This window comes from Hipposideros armiger, unplaced genomic scaffold, assembly GCF_001890085.2.
Source record: "Hipposideros armiger isolate ML-2016 unplaced genomic scaffold, ASM189008v1 scaffold_337, whole genome shotgun sequence".
Lineage (NCBI taxonomy): Eukaryota > Metazoa > Chordata > Mammalia > Chiroptera > Hipposideridae > Hipposideros > Hipposideros armiger.
The window spans coordinates 1,011,085-1,032,146 of NW_017731687.1; the positions used below are offsets into that span (position 1 = coordinate 1,011,085).

Genomic DNA, 21,062 nt, shown 5'->3' on the forward strand with positions numbered 1-21,062 from the left:
AAAAAAAAAAAAAGGAACATGGCAAAACTTTAATCTTTTATGCTAACTTGTGGGCATGAGTAATAAGTAACTCAAGGTCGCACACCTGGCCCTGGGATTAGGCAGTGCTTTCTAGAGTGTGTTTTCCAGGTGCCTCAGAAGTGAAGGGCTCTACCATCGGCAGGGCGCCCTCTTAGATGTAGTCGGGCCCGACGGCCATGTAAGGACTCAGAGAACTCTTTACACCAAGGGCTTCTGACCTTGCTGGACCATGGGGACAGTTTTCAGAGTAGCACTTATGTGGGTCACGAGGCTTTCTTCAGAATATCTTAGGAAATTCTCACATTATCCTTTAAAACTGACAGTAATAAGCACTAAGATTCTGGTAATTCACTTCAAGCTACACTGACAAATTCAGCAGGTGCTGTCAAGTCGGCTAGTCTTCCTGTCTGTTGTTTCATAACCATCTCAATGTTAGAAGAAACCATTATCTTTCAGACTAGTGTGTCTTATCCTCTTCAAATCTCCCGAGACAGAGAAAGTAGTCCAAAGTCTCCACTCGTAAGGACATCACCGTAACAGTGAAAGTGGGATGTTCGAATGATGGGCTGAAAACCAGCAGCCTTTAAAGCATAGCTGGCCCTGGGTAGACACAGGATCAGATGACCCACCACTCGATAAGAGAAACAGCCGCCTGGAGAGAAAGGCCTAATATTTTAAGTGTGGACATCTGTACAGTTTATTATGCCTCCGCAAAAATCCTCTGAACTAGTAGGAAAGAATCTCAGGTTCATTCCAATTTCCGGAGTGCCACCTTAAAGCTCTGCCCCAAGAGAAAGCAAGCCGGTGACTCACAAGCTGATGCCTCACCGGAAAGGGGAAATGTTTCTGATTTAGTCAGTTGGTTTTGAATTAATGTACTCAGGAGGGTATCTGATGGCTATTTCAACTGAAATCATAACCACATAGTATTTTATGGCGGTCGGGAAGGTAAAGGGTGTGTTTTACACCCTTTGGGATGACAAGGCCACCTGTGCCAATGCGGTGTCCAGTGGTGTCCCACAGGCTTTCCAACTGATAAGCTCTCACTATGTCGACCTAAGGAGCCAGGAAGGACCGACTACACCCCATTCCTTCCTTCACTAGAGCACTGTTAATTCAGCACCTAGCCTGTGGCAGGCGCTGATCAAGGCACTGGGATCAAAGAAATACAAGACACAGGGGTCCCTGCCTTTGAAAGACTTGCAATCTTGTAGCAGGAGAAAGAACAGAGACGAGACCCTCAAAATAGTTACCACCATCCCTCACGTCCAGCTTAAGGCAACTGGCAGCAGGTGCCACTGTCAGCTCAGACGGTGCGGTGCCAGGGGATGGGTGAGATGTCTTATTTAACAACGGCACTATCCTTCTAAGGAAACAGTCATGATGGGAAACCAAGAACAAAACAGACACGACAGTAGCAAGAATGCCATCAAACATGAGCACTTGGGTTTCTCAAATCTATTTTATTAGAAAGGTTTTTAGCAACAACCATCACTAACCAAATCAAAACAATAACCAAAATAGCCAAGATAATAACAAAAATAAAGAACCAATCCAACTTGACAATAAAAAAACTCGACTTACAGTCAAATTACCTTCAGAAAAAGTGTCATTCATTCATTGAACAGCCCTAAGGAGTGGCTTTCCGGGCCTAGGCGGGCCCTGGGCTACACAGCGGGCCGAGCTGGTCTAACAGCAGCTCCTGAGCACTAAGTGTTACCCCTGACCGTGACGATGTGTAGGGAAGCCACCGAGAAGAGATGCACTCGCACGGCCCACGGGAGCCGGGGATCCTTGCAGAGCAGCCACACCTTACTGGGGCCGGGAGGCTGGGCAAGAGTTCAGTTTGCCAGATGAATGGGGGGCAGGCAGAGGGATGTGAAGGGCATTTAGGACAGACAGGTCGGCAAGAATTACGGCATAAGAGCCTTCAAGAACAACGCCTCTTTGGAACACACAGAAGTTGAGTGTGGCCAGAGCATATCTCCAAGGGGCCAGCTATAAAACAAAGGCTGCGCGGCCGGCCGAGTGGCGTGCTGGTTAGGAGTTGGCTTGAGACGCCAGGTCTGAGCAGCAGGGCCCCGGTTCAGATCCCACATGAGGGCCAGTGACGCTGCACTCTACAGCTAAGATGGTAAACAACTGCTCGACCTGCAGCTGGGCTGCCATGAGTCGCCGGCAACAGTGTAGGCTGCAGTGGGGTGCCGTAAGCTACTGTGAATGGCCGGCAGCCAGCGTGAGCCCCCGTGAGCGGCCGTCCAAAGGCTGGCGAGCGACTGCCTCACGGAAAAAGCACAACGATAATACCAACATGGGCCAGTGAAGCGCCGTCCTCCACAACTAGACTGAAGAACAAAAGGACAGCAACTTGTCTGTTCCTCTTCCCCGGTTCCCCAACGCTGTTACCCTCCCCCAATTCACCAATAAAATTTTTAAAAAACAAAAACCAAAACCAAACAAACAAAAAAACAAAGGCTGTGGTCCAGTCGTCAGGGGCCTCGCATGTTGTGCTGTGAAGTTTAGCCTTTGCAGGACATGGAAGCGAAGGGAGTGATAAAATTATAGGTGTTTTGGAAGACACGTTCCGCAGCAAGCTGAGGAAGGAACCAGCAGGAAGGGTGGACTGCATTGTGAAGGGTCACTTACTTATTTCCCTCAAGGTCTTTTGCTCAAGGTAACTGGCACAGGGCAGCCACGTGGCAGGAGGCCGGGCTGCTTCACTGTCTAAATGAGAACAATTCCCATCTGACTGATCTTAATTTGTCAAAACCTCTGCCAAGGACCCGGGGCTGAGGAGGCAGCAGCAAAAGCCTCTTCTTACTCTACTCGGGGTGCTTGTTAGGAAGTCTCGAGTGTCACGGTTCCCCTGGGATAAGGAGGCGGAGATTGGCGTCTCTCCCTCTGGTGGGGGACACCCCGTGCCCACACCACCTCGCCGGGGAATCACACATCATCAGGGGCCTCCGTCCTCCTCCAGGACTGACGCTCTGCCTGCCTCTCCTCTCTAATCGCTTCCCCACAGGCTGTTCTTTCAACATCCAACACGAAGCCCCTTGTTTGAAAAATCTGCCCCGATGACCCTGAGGTTCAAATCTTAGTTCAGCTGTGTGATGCTGGGCTAGTAACCCAAGTTCTCTGAGTCTCAATTTCCTCTGGATACTAATATTTATTAACAGAGTGGTTGTGAGGATTAAATAAATTAACATACTGCCTGATGCATGGTAAATGTTTAATAGCAGATAATAGTACACGTTAACATATAGTAACCGCTCACTGCAAGTGTTTTACCTGTTTCAACTCATTTTGTTCTCACAGCAACCCAACAAGGTAGGTATTGTGAATTTTTCCATTTTACATAGCGAGGAAACTGAGGCACAGACAAGTTAAGCAATCGTCCCAAAGTCACACAGTTGTAAGTGGCAGAGCCGGGACTTGAACATGGACTGTCTGGCTACAGAGTCCGGGCTCCTAGGGACTAGGCTATTCTACACAGTCATACCATTCCCCTCTGAACTTGTTACTGGTCTCACCAATCATGACCTGTCTTCATTAAGTTGGCTCACTTTTCATGTTTATATGGCAAGCCGCCTGACTCTAAACCCCCTACATGAGGGCAGAGATCCCGTCTCTTGCTTCTCTCTGCCTATGCTCTCAGGCCTTGTGTCATAGTTTTGTGGATAACTCGACTCATCTACTTACCATCTTCCACAAATGCTTTATTTGTGGGCATTTGCAATTTCAAATCTGTTTCACAAGTGCGCAGCAAAGAGTTACCAAAGCAGGCCTGAGACCGCCCTCCTTAGAAAGGCTCGTTTGCAAGCTCAGCGCTGGGCTGGTGTGTGGGAACTTGGAGGTGGTTCCCAGCACCCCGACTGACAGGAGAGGCTCACTGTGGCTGGGCTGCTGTGCAAATGGTGTGGCTGACGCTAACCACTTGCCTGCCTCCTGGGAGCCTGTGGTTTGGGTATGTGCAGGGCAACAGCTGCTTCCGGGACCAGCCCCCAGCAAAATGCCTGGGCAGCGAGTCTCTAAAGAGCTTCTGGTGGACTGTTCACATGAGGAGGCACAGGTCCCATCCTGTGTGACTCCGGAGAGGACTCTGGAAGTGTGCGCCTGGTCTCCCCGCTGTCGCTTGGGTGCCTTTCCCCTCTGCGGCGGGCTTTGCATCCTTTTACCTGGTAAGTTACAGCCATGGGACGGCTGTGTGCTGAGTCCTGACAATCCTCCCAGCAAATGACCCAACCTGAGGGTGGTGTGGGGACCCTGACACAGTAAGAATTCAGGAAATTTGTCCCCGACAGCATGCACTGTTATCTTCTAAGAGAACACTCCACAATCGGTCCCAAGTTATAAGTGACTAGGAGCCTGGACCCAACACTCCGTGTTCATACAGGATCCAATCTCAGGCTGGCTGGGCGGCTGCGAGGACAGCAGCCTGGAGGGTCCAGTCCCTGTGCTCTCGAGGCTGGCATGTAGCCCAGTGCGGAGGGCAGATGGGGGAACTACTGACGTCTGGCTCTGCTGCATCCTGGCCGTGTGGCCTTGGCAAGTCCTCACCTGCCAGGGGGGCTCATAACAGTCCCTGCAGTAAGTAGGGGCTGGGTGCTGCAGGCGGGCGCATGCTCAGAGCACCTGGCATCGGCGAGGGCTGTCAGGAGGGGGGTGTGCACCGCAGGTGCCCTGAGGAAGGCCTCGTAGGGAGCACCGCTGGCCATGCTCCAGCTCTTCCCTCAGGAAAACACTTTCGAGGATAGCAGGGAGGGGCGTGGGGCAGAGAGGGACCCAGGTACAACGGCTACCACTGTGCCAGCCTCATAGGGTGGAGGCGACGAAACGGGTGAGGGCCTGAACTGCGGACCGAGAGCCTGGCCTCGGACCTCAGCCGCGCTTCCGCCTGGAACTAGGACTTGGGCGAGCCACCTAGCGTCCTGAGCCACCGCCTCCCACCTGTAAGATGAGTGTGACGCCAGACTTGCTTTACGGGGCTGCTGTGACCTAATCAAGTTGCAAGCACACGGTGAGGCTGTTTAAACACTATTTCAGCATTTCGTGAAGAAATTCCAGCACGGTACACTGCAAAACCTCAGAGCTACTCATCATTACTACTGTTGCTGTTGTTGTTGTTATTACTACTATTATTATTATATTACTAATATTAATTAAGGAAGCCCACCAGAGGCAGTACTTACAATCTTTTCTTATCCACCACGCGTTTAACTCGGATGGCTCTCTGCTCTGAGTAAAGCTTGCACACTCCTGTTGCAGGGAAAACACCAGAACACAGACCACTTAAAACCGCTTCTCAGGCAAAGGCATCACTCAACATAACGAGACACTGCGGTCTTCAGCAGGCACTGCCACACTGGGAAGTGCCGCATCCAACCTCTAGGCTGACATGCAATACTTTTTAGGTAATCTTCGATGAAGTCCAGAACGGCGGCTCTGTGCTCCTTCACTTGCTGGGACTGTGCGTCCTTGCGTGCTGCAAAGGAAAGGACAACGGTCAGGCCTCTGCGTCACTCACGCTCAGGGACAGGCCGTCGGCTTCCTCACGGCACGTGCTTTACTGAAAGTGCTTTGTGACATGCGGCCCTAAAACCAGGCTTGTGGCACGTGACGCTCTATTTTTAAAGACTATGATATATCAGGCTCCCCAAGCCTGAGAGATTCAGGCTGCAGACAGGCTTCCGTCACACAGTTTACAGCGTGACTGACAGCACAGAGCGAGCGTTCGCAGAGCGGCCCGCTTCTGGGGCGCTGACCCGTCTGCAGTAACAGCATCCAGTGCTCAAGCTGACCTTCGCGTAACGTGTAAATCACCCAAGCCACACACGCCCTGTGCCTGAGCCAGGGGAACGCTCCCTCCTGTTCCCTCAGCCACCCAAATTTCAGGGCCCTTGGACACCGAGGCGAGCCTTCATTCGCTAGGGAACCTTCCTTGACTCCTAGCTACAAGGATGCCTTTCTTCTGCAAACTATCACATCTTCTAAAAGTCTGGGCCATTTACTCTGGTAGACAGCTGCCATTGATTGAGAGGTTGAGTGCCTACTATGTGCAGGCACCTGCTAGTACGTTACATATGTTATTGCTAATAATCCGAACACTCCTAAGGCAATTATGATTATGCTCATTTTACACATGAGGAAACTGAGGTTCAGAGCTAACAAGCAGCCCACGGGCACAGGGCTTGGCACTTAACCGCCGGCTTTGCTAATGTTCGCGTGTATTTTCCAGGCTGTCTCAACAAATGCACAGGCCCTTCAGGGCCGGGGCCGTGATTCGTGTTTTCACCGTCGGGCTGCTTCACTGAGGAGTCATGCACGGGGCTCCGCGGATGCATGAAACTGTGCACTCATCAGACTCCCCATGAGGTATCCACGTGCCGACGGAAGCTTCCCAAATAAAGTCTGTGTCAGGAGCACAGCACCGCAGTGGCTGGCCGCTTAGAATGCTACGCTGTTTAATGTACTCTGTAGCTGCCTAAGCAAATTAAAAAAGAATCAAGGAAGCTCCGTGACGTGGGAAGCCATCTCAGGGCCTTAATTAGAATTAAACATCAATGAAAGTGAGATGAAATAAACACACTGGTGCCAGCTACGCTTCTAAGCAGAGCTACAAGAGCTTAATTTAATTTTCATAACAACCCTGAGAGACATACCCTGTTTAATTGTCCCCATTTTACAGATGAAGAAACGGAGGCCCAGGGCAATTGAGTGGCTTGCCCAAGGCCATATGGCAGATCTGGGGTGGGCGCCCAAGCAGCCCTGCGAGTCTGATACTGACGCTTACTTGAATACACAGGTAGAGAGCTTAGATTACCCTTTCATCCTCCTTCTCTACATGTCATCAAACACCACGTGGAACACACAGGCGCACACACACACACACACACACACACACACTTACACGCAGTTTGTGTTCTCTGACCCTGGTCCTTCAGTAAGTGTTTAGTCCTGCTTAGAGGTCCTTTCCGCCTCCTTGCTACCACTGTTTAACTTGATTCATGGCCCCTTTACTGCTTTTAAGCTTAGGCTAAAGCACTGATCAGGAAGAGAAGGGTTTTCAAGTTTTCAAAGCAGAATCTAAATAAGAACAGAGGGGACTTGAACTTGTGTGCCTGAAGAGTCTGACACACTCAAAGCTCCTGGCTGTCGTCTGCTTCTCTCAGGTCACCTCACCTTGGGTCCTTAGCTGCTGAATCGCTTCTGAGCAGGTCCTCATGAACGTCTGAGCATCCTGGTCTATCTGGTCGCGTTCCGTGTCTGTCATCCTCCCGTACTCAGACATGATATGGCTGCAGGACCGGGGTGGGGGTGGGGGGAGGAGGCAGAGAGAAAGGCACAAAATTAAAGGGCAGCGGCAAATGACACACAGTGTAGTGTGAATGGGGTGTGAAGGGAAGAAAAAGCTACCCTGTGAAGTGACATTTAAGCTGAGACTGGGAGCCACAGTCAGGAAGGCTGTGGGGAGAAAAGGCTTCCTGCAGACACTGGGCAGCCCGTCCCGCGAGGGGGAGGTGTGGGCGTGGAGCGGTGTCGGCCGCACACACAGGCCGCGCTGAGAATGCGGGCCGCGGCTTTGACACCAGGGCAACCACCGCGGGCTCTCACACAGCACGACACAGAAGCAGACTTCCACCAGGAGAACATGGGGGTGCTGCGTGGAGGGGCTTCGGGGCACCGTTTGAGGCCCTTGAGAGGTATGTGAGAAGCTGCCATTTTCTCCCTGTTGACAAGCAGTCTTCAGAACTCACAATAAAAGAGCTTTTAGAAACATGCTTCATTTCCCGAAGTTGAGTTAAAAAACCCTAAAGTTGCTGACCTAGTAAGGGTGCTCACTTTTAGTAACGCAGCATCCTGAAGTTCAAAATATGATAGTTCTATCACCGTGCTCATCGCGTACCGTCTGGGCGGGTGTGGCGGCTTTACTATTAACAGCGATGCTGTCTGCCTAATTAAACACTCTGGACATTACAGCTGAAATCCAGAATCACCAAATATCAAGTTACAGGGAACTCAGATAATGTACAGACTCAAATCATTCCGTTTCCACCCGCCAGGCCCCCACTCTCACTGAAAAGAAAATAAAGTCCAGAACCCCCCCCACCCCTGCCCGTGGCCTCACTTCCTGCCACACCCGCTCATCCACCTCCCTCCGGCCACACTGACCTCCTGGCTGTCTCCCCCCACGCCGGCCTGCAATGCTCTCCTGGCAGATGTCCGGCTTTTCTCTTCCTTCAGGTTTCTGCTCAGACAGCCGGATGAGAGCGGCCTCCCTGGCGACCCTGTGCGCTCACCCCCAGCCCTCGCCGGCCCCGATTTTCAGTCCTGTGCGGTTAGTAAGCTCTTGTGTCTTAGCTCCAAAGCTGCCCTCCTACACTCTGCATTCTGGCACAGGGGCTGGGCCTCCCCAACCACACTGCTCTCTATCCTTTAGCCGCTTTACTTTTCTTCACAGCTCGTATTACTCCCTGAAATAAATATTGATGTCTATCTCCTCCCAAGAGAATGTAAGCTTCCTGAAAGCAGGGACTTCGTCTTGTTCATTTCTGCTTCTCCAACACCTAAAATGCATGTGGTGCATGTGCTAGCTAGCATCAGCGGAACACTTAGTACATGCCCAGCACTGTTCTCAGCATGTTACGTGTACTTTATTTACTTATTTAATCCGTTATGCACTCATTTACACCCTCCTCCCACCCTACCACCCCCCTCCCGCGCCACAAACACACACACACACACACACACACACACACACACACACACACACACACACACACACACACACACACACACACACACACACACAAATGTCAAGCACTGCAGCATAGGCTGGGGGTTCATAGTTGAATTAAGCTCACTTCTGACCCCCCAGAGGGGACCATACAACAGGGGAGACTGACCCAGAAACAGGGAGCACAAAGAACTGTGCTGGATGGTGTTGGTCTAGAGGTGGACGGTGAGACCTGGGGGGGTGGTCAGTTCCTGCAGGGGAGGTAGGTGCGAGGCAGGCAGGGAGGGAGACGCGCCACCTGGAGGAAGGCCGGAGAAGGCCCGCTACTAGTCCCCACCCTGCAGGGCGCCGCTGGAATGACCACATACCGTGGGTCTCCACCAGAGCACGTCTGAGGAGACGGAGAACAGGAGTGAGCTGGGTGCCCCGGCACCCCGGGCACCCTAGCTATGGGCCTCTGGGGCCCCTGAATTACGTCAAGGGCCAGCACAGCACATGTGCATGTGTGTATCATAGACGCACTCGATGTAGAATATCCAGGACACATCTCCACTATTTTCCAAAGGAATGTAAATGGTATGGTGATGAATAAGTACACAGTTATTTAAAACTGTCACTGAATCTGAACAACTGTTTCTCCAGTATCAACAGGTTTCCTCAAATACAACAATTGTGTAAAAGACAAATATCCCACTATCAGCTGAAACGGAGTCCTTGTGGTCCAGAGGTGGGGGCCGCTAAGTTAGCCACCGGGGAGTTTTAAGCAGAGGATGCCTGTTGCATGGGTTCCTCGGGGGTGGCTGGCCTGGGGACAGAGGAAGCCAGACGCCAGGTGGCCTGACCACAGTCGTGGCCAGTGCAGAGTCCAGGGAGAGCCACGTCAGTGGGAGGGGGCCGTAACCCACCGAGACACTGCATAGGTAACGTGGACTGACGGGGCTGCGGAAACCCAAAGCCCGGGACCCAGAGCACAGAAGATGACACAGGTGCGGGAGGGAGGTGGGAGTGCGGTGCCAGAGGCAGCCCGCCAAGCTCAGGATGCGACAGGCGAGGACGCGGGCAGCCTGAGGACGGGCTCGGCCTCTTGTTTTTCTCTGATATTTAAAGAACAGCACTAGAGATATAATAGGCATTAAAAACATCATCATCGAAAGTAAGGAATGCTTGCTGGTGACGTATCTCCAAATTAAGTACCATAATAACAAAATTACTACAATTTTGAAAAGCTTAACTGTCTGGCAAATAATACCAAAAATATATTCTCATAGGACACACACATATACATTTATCAAGCTTTATTTCCTTTATGATGTAAGAGGAATAATTTTATTACAGATCTCAATATATCTCAGCATTAGATTCAATTAGATGAGAGACTGTGTAGGGTACAGGTTTGGACCAGTCAATTTCCTTCAGGGAGAAAGGAGGAAAAAACTGGATAGCTAAAGTTTATTTACTGGTTCAGAAATTTAAAGGAATATATATCTATTTATTCATTATTTCACTGATTAGAATATTAAGAAGTTTCAAAATCACAAAATACCACTGACATTCTGCCTATTGATTTAATAGGCAACTAGATACTTCCTGAGGATAGAGAAGAAAGAATAACAAAATTATTTTACACTCTGTTCAAAGGTTACTGAAAAGGTATGGACAAAAGATAAAGACCACAATCTTATTTTTACCATACATATTACAGATTAACTTCATAATATATACTGGGCATGTACTATGGGCAATATGCCCAATATACATTATGAAATTAAACTGTGAGTGTCTGGGCTATGGACATAAACAAAATATAGACCCTGATCTCAGTAAGCTGTATTATAATAGGTAATCCCCACAGGTTTATGTATACAATGCTTATATGCTCATGTCCTAAAACGAAGGCTAAAGTTAGGTAACACTTTCCATGCATCAACGCTACTCATTGTTCTAAGTGCTTCACATGTAATTTACCCACTTAATACTCAAAATTCTATGGGGTAGGTCCTATTATAATTTCTATTTTACACATGAAGCAACCGAGGTCAGAGCGGTTCAGTAACTTGTGAAGGTCACACAGCTAGTAATTAGCAGAGTTGGGATTGGAACAAGGCATCCTGGCTCTGGAGTCCACGCTCTTCACCGACACCCAGGCACCTCTCATGTCATAAAGGGCAAGAGAGTTCAGAAGGGGTGGTGCTCACTTCTCACTAGCTGATGTAGCCATGGGGAGACAAGAGGAGACGCTGAGGAGGTGACAGAAGGAGTCGGGAGAGGGAGCCTGTCTGGAGAAGTCCGCGGCTCACTGTGGCTGGAGCACAGGGCAGGCAGGAGGGCCAAGTTCTCCGTGGGCTTCCAGTGCAGCCAACAGCACGGAGATACATGTGGCATACCAGGTGGGGTGGAAAGGGGAGAATCAGGCAGGGAGTCCGCCTTAGTTGTCTTTGTACCTCTAGTACCGCGTAACAGGTGCTAATAAATGTCTGTTCAACTGAAACTTAAGAAAGGGGCAACGGTCGAGCGAGAGTGGGGGCAGGACGCTGGAAGGCGGGGCTGCTTCTCAGATGTGACATCTCAGGAGAACAGATGCTGGAGCAGGGCCTCATCAGACCCTGAGATCTGGGGCCAGCATGAGCAAGGCATTGAGAAAAACAAAGAACACAGAAGGAAGAGAAGAACGGGAAATAGGAAAGAAAAAAATCCACTATTAACATTTGTCCTTATAATGCAATTTGAAAGGTGAGACATAATGCTCTTGAGACCAAATGTTCTGTGACTAACACTTTGTTTTCCAAAAAGAAACCAGGGCAAATGGTCTTCTAACCATTTTGTGATAAAATCTGGAGAAATTACAGGAGATTGTAAGTAAAAAAAGGGTCACTCTCTGAGGTTCTGTAATCTATTGAGAGGGGAAAAGTCACTGTGACATATGTGACAATGGCCACAGAGCTGATGCAGGGCTGGGGCTACTAACGTTTCCCATGGCATGATAAACAGAGTAAAAATCTGGTGCCGTCCACAAATTGTAACAGCAGGCTGCTGTCCTGTGATGGGCACTGAGAAAACATTTGGCTGCTTGGGTCTTGTTTAGTGGATCTGACCCTTTTTATCCTAACCCCTGAGGGGCACAGGACAAGCCTGCCCCTGGAAGAATGGTGGAGAGGGAAGCAGTGAGGAAGACCCACCTGGAGTTACAGTCAGAGCGGAGACGGCGGCATACAGAAAACCAGGAGTTCACAGCTGGCTATTACAGACAGCTCTGACCACGGGCTTCATCGTGATTACTAATCTCAAGTGGGACCTGGCATTTGCTTCCCTCTCTGCTAGCTGACCGTTTCATATCTTCTCCACGTTCCTCAAACCCCAACACCTTCCTCCCCACTCCTTAGCGTGGAGGAAACGTTGCTTCCTGTTTCCTGAGAACCCCACAAGCTCCCACCTCGTCGCCCGCCCTCTTCCCCCGGCCACAGTGGATGAAGTGCCATCTCCAGGGCATGCCCCTCCCCCCAGGCATGCCTCTCCCCCAGGCATGCCCCTCCCCCGGGCCTGAGGGTGGCCCCAGCACGTCCCCATCCTCTCTTCTGCACCACCAGCCTTACGTGAGTGGCTAGGCGCACGTAATGCTTAGCCGGTGTCTGACACACAGTGAGCACGGTGTGTGTTTGCTGCTAAGAGTATCGGGGTTTTTTCCTGTCTACTGGATCTTTGCTGGCAACACACAAACATGGCGATATTTCTCCCAACTTAAAAAACAAAACAAAACCTCTCAACTCCGTGTCCCCGACCAGCTGCTGCCCGGCTTCTCCCCTATTTTGAGTAAAACTTCTCCAAGACGCCCCAGGTTTCCATTTTCCTGGCCCCCTGCTCTCGGACCCAATCCAAACGGACTTTTACCCTCATGGCTGCTGTCCTTACTCCCCAAGGTCACCACGGAGCCCCACCCAGTGACCTTCACAGATGGGATGGGGCTGGTGGCCTCCTCCGGTCTCTAGGACACCACACTCAAGTTTTCCTCTCACCTTGCTGGCCACTGGTTCTGAGCCACTTCTGTGGACACCTCTTACTTAGCTCCCCGACCATTTAACGACCGGCAGGCCATGGCTTAGTCCATGAACTGAATCTCTTCGCTGTCTACGCTGCTCCCTTGGAGAGTTCGTCTCGTCTCGTGGCCTTAAGTTCCAGCTATAGGCTGACAAGGCCAACATTTGTATTTTTAGCCTGGACCGCTCCTTGAAATTGAGACGCAAGTATCTAACTGCCTGTTCCACATCTCCAGTCAGATGTTTAGTTTGTGTATCAAATACACCCCGCACCAAGCTCTGCCTGCGCCCCTCTCCCTCCGCCACAGCCCTCGCCGCCGGCGCTGACGGCAGGGCCGTTCCTTCTAGCTGCTCGGGCCCCGGCCTGGGGTCGCTCCGGACTCCCCGCTCTCTCCCAGTTCACATCTAACCCATCGGCACGTCTGGCTGGCGCGCCCTCTCTGGTCGTCGCATCCACTGCCACCTCTCCGCTCCACGCCGCTGATGCCCCTCGCCTGGCCTGTAAGGGCAGCCGCCTGGTTCTGCTGCTTCTGCTTGTCCCTCTTCAGTCTGTTTGACACACTAGCCTTACTGATCCTGTCGCAGAGCAAGTCAGGTCCCATCAGTCATCCATGTAAGACCTTCCAGGGCTCCCCACCTGAGGGAAAGTCAAGGCCCTCACAGGATGGGCTCCTGAGTTCACCTTCAAGTTTCCCCTGTCGCTCCTGCTACATTCCCACGAGCCTCCTTGCTGTTCCTTGAACATCTGGACACACTCCTACATCAGGACCTTTACACGTGCTGCTGTCTCTTCTTTCTGGAATGTTCTTTCCGTAGATATCTATATAAACTGATCCCTTATGGCTGTTAGATATTTACTCAACACCTAAATGAGGCCTTCCCTAACTCACCTTTATAAAACTGTACCCTCCCTGACATGTTGTATTCCCTTTTCCTCCTCCCCCCGCCAAAAGCACTTCCCCTCTCTAACACGCTACGTATTTGACTTGTTTCTCTTGCTTCTCGTCTGTCTTCTGCAAAACACAATCTCCACAAAGGCGAAGACTTCTGTCTGTCTGTTCACCACTGCACCCCCATCATCAAGAACACTGCCCAGCACAGAGTAGGCTGATACATCAACAAATCAATAACCAAATACTTTCCAAGCATGAGGCTGACCTGGAGAAGGGGCTCGACATACAGCCACTGTGCTCCGTGACGGGTCCCCCCAGAACTGAGTCTACCCCGCCCCAAGATGCGCGGGCTCCCCCCTTCCAGAGCCTTCACTGGAACACCGAAGGCACGGATGGGCCGGGGATGCGCGGTCCTGACAGCAGGCCCCGCCCAAGGAGAAGAGGGAGGAGCCGCGCGGGGGCCTCCGAGCCGCTGGCTGCTCTCCTCTCCCCCCACCTGTGGCCCTGCCCCGCCCCCCGCCCTCCTCCACGTTTTCTGAGACAGATGAAGGAGAGAAGAAGGCCACAGGCTCCTGGGGGATGGACGGTCCCCCTCGGAGAACCGTGAGGGGTGAGACAAGTACCTCCCTATGCGCACACTCCCGGCATCTTGTTCCCTCACTAGTTTATCTGCTAACACGGTAACCCTAACGAAGGCACCCCGCTGAGGCAGGAGGCCCGGCGGCGGGAAGTGGGGCTGAGGAGCGCGAGTGGGGCGCAGAGGGCCGGGTGCGCGCTGGTCCCCAGCAGAACGCGGAGGACAAGGGGGCGAGGGCACACACCTCAGACAGGTACTCGCGTCTGTGGGAACACGCACCCCGTGGTCACAACAGACCTACAGATGACGAACTCCAGGAGCATTAGATGACCACCTTCCTCCGCCACGTTTGGATTTAATGGAGCCTCATATCAGTGACATGGAAAAGGCCTAAAGGTTAATTTGATAAAACTGATTACTCAATTAAAAGGTGATCTTCCCTTAGGACTCATTATAAGTTAACCTTTTAAACTGGAAATTAACAGTATGGTTATTCTATTAGTAACAACAATAGAAACCAAGGAAGTTTTTCCCCAACTGGTATTGTTTTGTTGCCAGGATACTGCAGAAAAGGCACATCTACCAGAGGGGAGAAATTACTTTTAAATAAAGTCATTCAGGAGATCCAGCCACAGGCTACCTAGGTTACATGCTGTTCTCTAGTAAAATGTCATTATTTAAAAAATTAAATGGGTCAATGAAATCTGAGGTCTACATTACGGAAAAAATTACAGCTTCCTAATTATGGGTCTGAAGGCAATATTTCTAAAGGTGTTCTTTCAATTCTACCACCATCCTCCATCCAAAATGCCCCGAGGAGCACGCCACGGCCAGCACCATGCCTGGGAGGCAGGTGTAAAATAAAAATGAAGGGCTCTGACTGACAGTCTGCGCCTCAGGAAGGAGGCAGAGCTCCCTGGGGGAAGGGAAGGGCCGCCTCTCTCCACCTGGAGAGAACACGGGGCGTGGAGGGCAATGTTTATCCCCAGCCCTCATGTTTCCTCGGGAGTCAGAGCCAACGCCCCCAGGATGACGCCCCGCCTCCTCCGGCCTGCTGCTCCCAGGCAGGGGCGGGGCTTCTCTTCGACAGGCAGGGGCATCCGGGCCTGAGCAGGCACAGGCACGCACGCACACACGCCTCGCCACAGCTCCTGTCACAGACAGCAGGGGTGCTGCTCTCTTCCGCTCCCGTATGCCATCGGGGGGCCTGTCCCTGCTGTCTGTGCTCCAGGAACTGTGACTGTCTAGTGGCACCTGCAGCTGAGTGTGTTTCATTCAGGAGCCCTCATCACGGCCACCACCACGCGCAGACCTAAGCTCTGCCTGCTACCCCAGGCTTTCCTAGTGACAAAACTGATGACACGTCCACTTCTGTCATGGGGACCTGACGCCCGCATCCCACCTCTCTCTGGCAGGAAATAGAGGTTCTTCCTGTTTTAAATGACCACCCCCAACTGCATCATAGGTCAGATGGGGTTCCGATTCAATTATCACTCCCTAAGGGACCGTGTGTGCCAGGAACTCTCACACGCAGCTCATGGGAATATTGTTCACGTTTTATGAAGAAGAAAACAAGCACCATGTGAAGTGAGCCTCGCGCACTCACACGATTAACACTTGGCAGAGCTAAGGCTGCATCTTAGGTGTGACCGACCCCAAGCCCGTGCTCTTTCGGAGGGACCAAACAGGGCTAGGAATGGAGCTCAGAGTGCACGTGCTGGAGATGACTGGCTGTGACCAGGACAGTGAGTAAAAGGCTGAGTTTCCACACAGGGCCGATGGGCTGGTCAGGACCACAAAAGCCTCAGGAGCTCTCCAGTTCTTCCTGATGCTCAAGTCCCAAAGCCTGTAAGTGTCAGAGCTGGACTGGCTCCCCAGGATCTCAATCCTCAGTCCCCGCATTTGCAGTCATCCGTGCTGGGAAAGGGGAAGGCCCGCTAGACTGAGGGACGGCAGAGAAAGGGACTCGGAGTGAGTCTGTGCCCTGGTGGCCTGGGAACACAGGCACACAGGGGTGGGAACAGCTGTTCCAGGAGAACTGTTTTAGTAACAGTGTTATAACCAAAAGTTTAAAACTATTGCAAAGTTACAAAAATTACAGTGACCAAGTTATACGACAAACTTATAACACCCTAATATGATAATCTTTTTATAAATCCATTGCTTTTTTTCTTTTTGCACTGCATTTCAATTATACTGTCTTGTTTGAATCTCCCAACACCCCCATTATTTACAGCAGGACTCCACAAATGTTTTCAGGAAAGGGCCAGGTAGTACATACATTAGACTCTGCAGGCCACGTGGTCTGTCACAGCCGCTCAGCTCTGCTGCAGCAGCAGCAAAGGAGCCATAGATAGAGGTCAGCGAATGGGCGTGGCGGTGTTCCAATAAACTTTATTAACAATCACTGAAATCTGAATTTCATATGATTTTCATATGTGGTCAAATATTATTTTCCCAGCCATTTAAAAATGTAAAAACTATCCTTAGCTCTCAGGCTGTACAAACACAGGCGGCGGGCTGGACTTGGCCTGCAGACTGTAATTTGCTGAGGCCTGGTCTAGGGGAAGACACTGGGCTTTACAGATTAAATGATGTTTTTAGGCTCACACAGCGAATGCGGGGGAGGGTGGCTTGAAGGAAACCAACATTAAAGCCTTCACCTGCTGGATGGCTTTTCAAGGCAAAGGGAAGTTAACAATGGAGCTCATGAAAGCTCTGTGACCACACCTGTGACCCAAGCTGCCAGGTACCAAACAAAGGAGCTGCAAACCGAGGGTTTGTACCTGTGCTGTTAAGGTTCCCAAAATGACCGCAGCCTCCATTTTTATGGACTATAAAATCAGTATTTGATAGACAAACACACTGTGAGAAGCAGAATCTACACTGCCACCTAGTGTTCACCAACTATTTGAACTAAGAGCTTAAACTTAAGGTCCTCTTGGTCCTATGCGTTAAAATAATAATTTTTGGCACTACGCAACAGAATAATAATTTTAGTACATTCCGAAATTATACAAATGAAATACACTGAAAAGTATCAAGGTGCCTATGCTGTTTAAGTAGACAAAGTGGCAGGGGTAATTCAAAATTCACCTGAGGTATAATGATTTTCTCTGTTAAAGAGTTTATATGAAATATTTTTATCTTTGCATATATGGACAAGGTTTTTAAAAGATCAGAGGATCTCTTTTATATTTTCTAACTTTGTGAGAGGAAGGCTTCTGATGTGCAAACACCCTGGTTTCTTTTGTGAAGATGAGACGCTCCGATGCCCGTCATTTCGCACGGCCAATCCCACCTTCCCACCAGCTGACATGGCACACGGGAAGCGGTGTCCTGTGGCAGAGCCGCCATACCAACACCAGGCGCAAATGTGGGTCAGGGAAGAGGAGGTCCGCTCTGCGACGCTGACTCCGTGCCTGCTGAGAGCTGAGTCTATTCCAGAAGCCCCCGTGGGCGCGTCATCAGGATGCGCTCTCTCTTTTTGGAGAGCAGCCTAACCAAACCCTCCCTGGAGGCAACAGCTCATCTCGCCAAATGGCATTTTCATGTGACCTGCAGCGTCCCTTCATCTGATTAACACATATTTATCGAGCGAGAGGCTGTCTCAGTCACGCCTGCATGTTCACGTGTACGACCCACGCAGCAGTGGGCGTCTGAGGACAGAAGATGCTGCCGTGGGGACAGGTGGCCCAGGACGCGGGGATGGCGGAGTCCCCCCTGGCTGCGGGAGCTCCCGTCTGCTCCACAGGCACGGCTGCCAAACCCATCTTCCCCGCTACAACCCCGAGATATTAGGTAAGAAGGTGAGAATAAAAAGCTCGAAAGCAATATAGGTGCAGACAAGAACACGGCTGGCAGTTGTGGTAAAAACACGCACTTACCTATAAGCATTAATATAATCTTTCCTGTGTTCCAGAAGAAAATCTCTCAGTTTGCCAATGTGCGAAATCTAAAATGAAAAGGAAAAAGAAAACCTAGCTTAGATAGATAGAAATGTTACAATCACATGGAATCCATTTTAAATTACAGAGGATGCAACGTAGGTTGTAGAAAGATTTTGAAGCTACAAACTAGACAACTTTGGTTTTAGACTCTGGCACAATCACTCGCTCGTTAGGTGACTGTGGGGAAGTCGCCAGATTCCTGGGCCTGGGTCTTATTAATGGTTCCTTTCTCCTGTAACTGTGACCTATGACATTATGAAGAAATGATCTCCAAGGACCTTGAGATCAAATGAAACAATGCCTGTCTAGTGTCTATACAGCACGCCCTCAATAAAGGCCCATTCCTTTCTGTGGTGTCACATCCACAATCTTCCCGACACACATTCCTTCCTTCAAGTGTTCCAGGGGATGGATCCTCAGGCTGACGCCTGCGCTTTCACGGGAAGGGCTGTGCCCAGCACCAGGGTTACGAGACTCAGAGGTACGATTTATCCCTCCACAGCATGTCCCCATCGTCCCTATGGCCTGCCTCCTGGGATGACAAAGACACAAGAGGACACAGGATGCTATCTGTGATGGCTGACCTCAGGAATCATAAAAATCTGAGCTAAAGCCCCTACCGTGTGTCAAGTCCCGTGCATCAACCTAGAGGTTAAAAAAAAATAATAATAAAATAAGCAGACATAGGAAGAAACCAGGGATAGAAGTGTTTCCAGGAGACAATGATTAAGCTGGTGGCCTCTCCATCCTTGGACCACTGTTCACACGAGTCTCCTCCTGCCCTCTGAACTTCACACACATACACACACACACACACACACACACACACACACACACACGCAGCCCTAGCCTTGAGTGCCTGCTGAACGTCCATCTTCCCCACGAAGGCTTTTCTGTCAAGGCCAACTCAGGCCAATTTTCGCTTGGCTCTGAACTTGAAAGCACCCATGGCACCGCCCACCTGGCACTAGTTACGCCCGGCCATCCTCTGGCTTATCTGTGACATGCGTGCTGGTCAGCGGTGTTATGAGCCACACAGGAGGGGCCGCACAGCTCCCCTCAGCTCTCAACACAACATGAAGCCCAGGAGGGGGCCCGTAATGTTTGTGGAATGGGCATATCTGTCTGAATACAACAATGGTATTTCTCACAACAGAAACATGTGTCGTTTGTCTGGGGATAGGTCAGGAGCGGTTCAGTTAGGCTTCCCACAGTCTACACCAATAAGTGCAATCCAGAAAAGTGCCCTCAGGCATTTCAAGAGCAAGAATCAAAGAAGAAATCAAGTGTTGCCCCAATACTCACTTAAGGATCAGGTACCAATGACTGAGTCTGTCCAGTGTCCCTTGCTGTCAGGTACGTGCCCCTATGCGACCATGTTCTGTTCCCCACAGCCCTGGGGGTCCCCGATCTCACTGCTCAGTCACCTGTTGGGAACCTCACAGGAGCCATGTGACTCGTCCAAGGTTACACATTCAGTGTGTGACAGGGCTCACATTCGAAGTCAGACTGAGTTCAAGTTCGGCATGTTTCCCCCACACCACCGCTGCCTTCCTCCCACGCCCATTCCTGTTCCCACTTAAACTGCATTATAAAATTGGACTTTTAAGGGTATTGGGGGGAAAAATTTCAGAGACGGGCAAGGTATTTACGGCATCACCTGCAAGATTTGATCAAGTTACTCTCCTGTTTTAAAACGTTCAGCAGTGTTCATCCTCTTCCCACCCCTGCCCACGAGGGGCCAGGTGACAAGTGAGCAAAGCGAGGGGAGCGGGTGGGTGCAGTGCCTCTGGCGGTGGGGAATTCTGCTTTAAAGTGCACGGCAGCCAAAGGGAGCAGCTCTGTGGGCTGATGTGCCGAAAGGCAGCCAACGTGTAACCTCTGGGCCTAGCCAACGGGGTCAGGTCCAAACTCCCAAATACAGCACGAAGGCCCTGCACAGTTCAGCTGCTAAAGCCCGTGTGGCCTCAGTCCCTGCCACACTCCCCCAGACTCCAAGTCCCAGGGCTTCCCAATACACACCCGTATGGGTCTCCCTTTCCCTGGAGTGCCCTGCCCACCTTCTCTCCATGGCGGGTTCCTGCTCCTCCAAGGCCCTCTTCTCCTCCCTACACCCCTCCACACGCCCAGGTACAGCCAGACCCATTCGTGCACAGGCATCTATTTCAGCGTTTCTTCCTTCGTGGTGACCACAGGACTAGCTATGGACTGACGTCCCTTCACCGGACTGCAAGCTCCTAGAGGAGGAAGGGCCCTCGCTCACTCTCTCTTTCCCAGAGCTTGTCAGGCACTGTTTCTGGGCAAAGCAGAGCCTCAAAAACCTTTACTAAATGTTGGATAAACAGTGAGCACTGCATACCCGTAATCCCGAAAGGATGACACCTACTGTGGGAAGCAGAGTAATACCACTTCCCTCCCTCAAAGATGGCCAAGCCCTAATCCTGGGAACCTGTGACTGTGTTATGTTACATGACGACAGGGAATTAATGGAGCAGATGGACTTAAGATTGCTCATTAGTTGACCTTGAAATCGGACTAGGTAGGGAGGCCCTTTAGAATCACAAGGACCCTTACATGTGGAACGGGGAGGCAGAAGCGAGTCGCAGGGATGCGGTGGGAAGACTCAAGCTCATGATGCTTTGAGGACGGAGGAAGGCACTCAAGAGTGAGGACAGCCCCTCCAAACTGGAAACGGCCAGGAAATGGACCGTCCTCTGGAGCCTGCCCGGAAAAGAACACAGCCCTGCCGGCACCTTCATTTCAGCCTAGGGCGTCCCATTTTGGACTTCTGACCTACGCAAGTACAGGATGATAAATATGTGTTGTTTTAAGCCACTGATGTGTGGTGATTGTTAC

At 50.9% G+C, this 21,062-nt stretch overlaps 1 protein-coding gene across 1 annotated transcript in view; it reads right to left on the reverse strand.

The window, feature by feature from the left end:
* Positions 1 to 21,062, reverse strand: part of STX18 (syntaxin 18) — a 115,455-nt gene that overhangs the window by 25,466 nt on the left and 68,927 nt on the right. Inside the window, exons 2-5 of the mRNA XM_019661162.1 lie at positions 18,144 to 18,211; positions 7,201 to 7,316; positions 5,426 to 5,503; positions 5,211 to 5,277 (exon numbers count right to left, since the gene is read on the reverse strand). Coding sequence (XP_019516707.1) covers positions 5,211 to 5,277; positions 5,426 to 5,503; positions 7,201 to 7,316; positions 18,144 to 18,211 — 329 coding nt within the window. The remainder of the gene's footprint in view (positions 1 to 5,210; positions 5,278 to 5,425; positions 5,504 to 7,200; positions 7,317 to 18,143; positions 18,212 to 21,062) is intronic.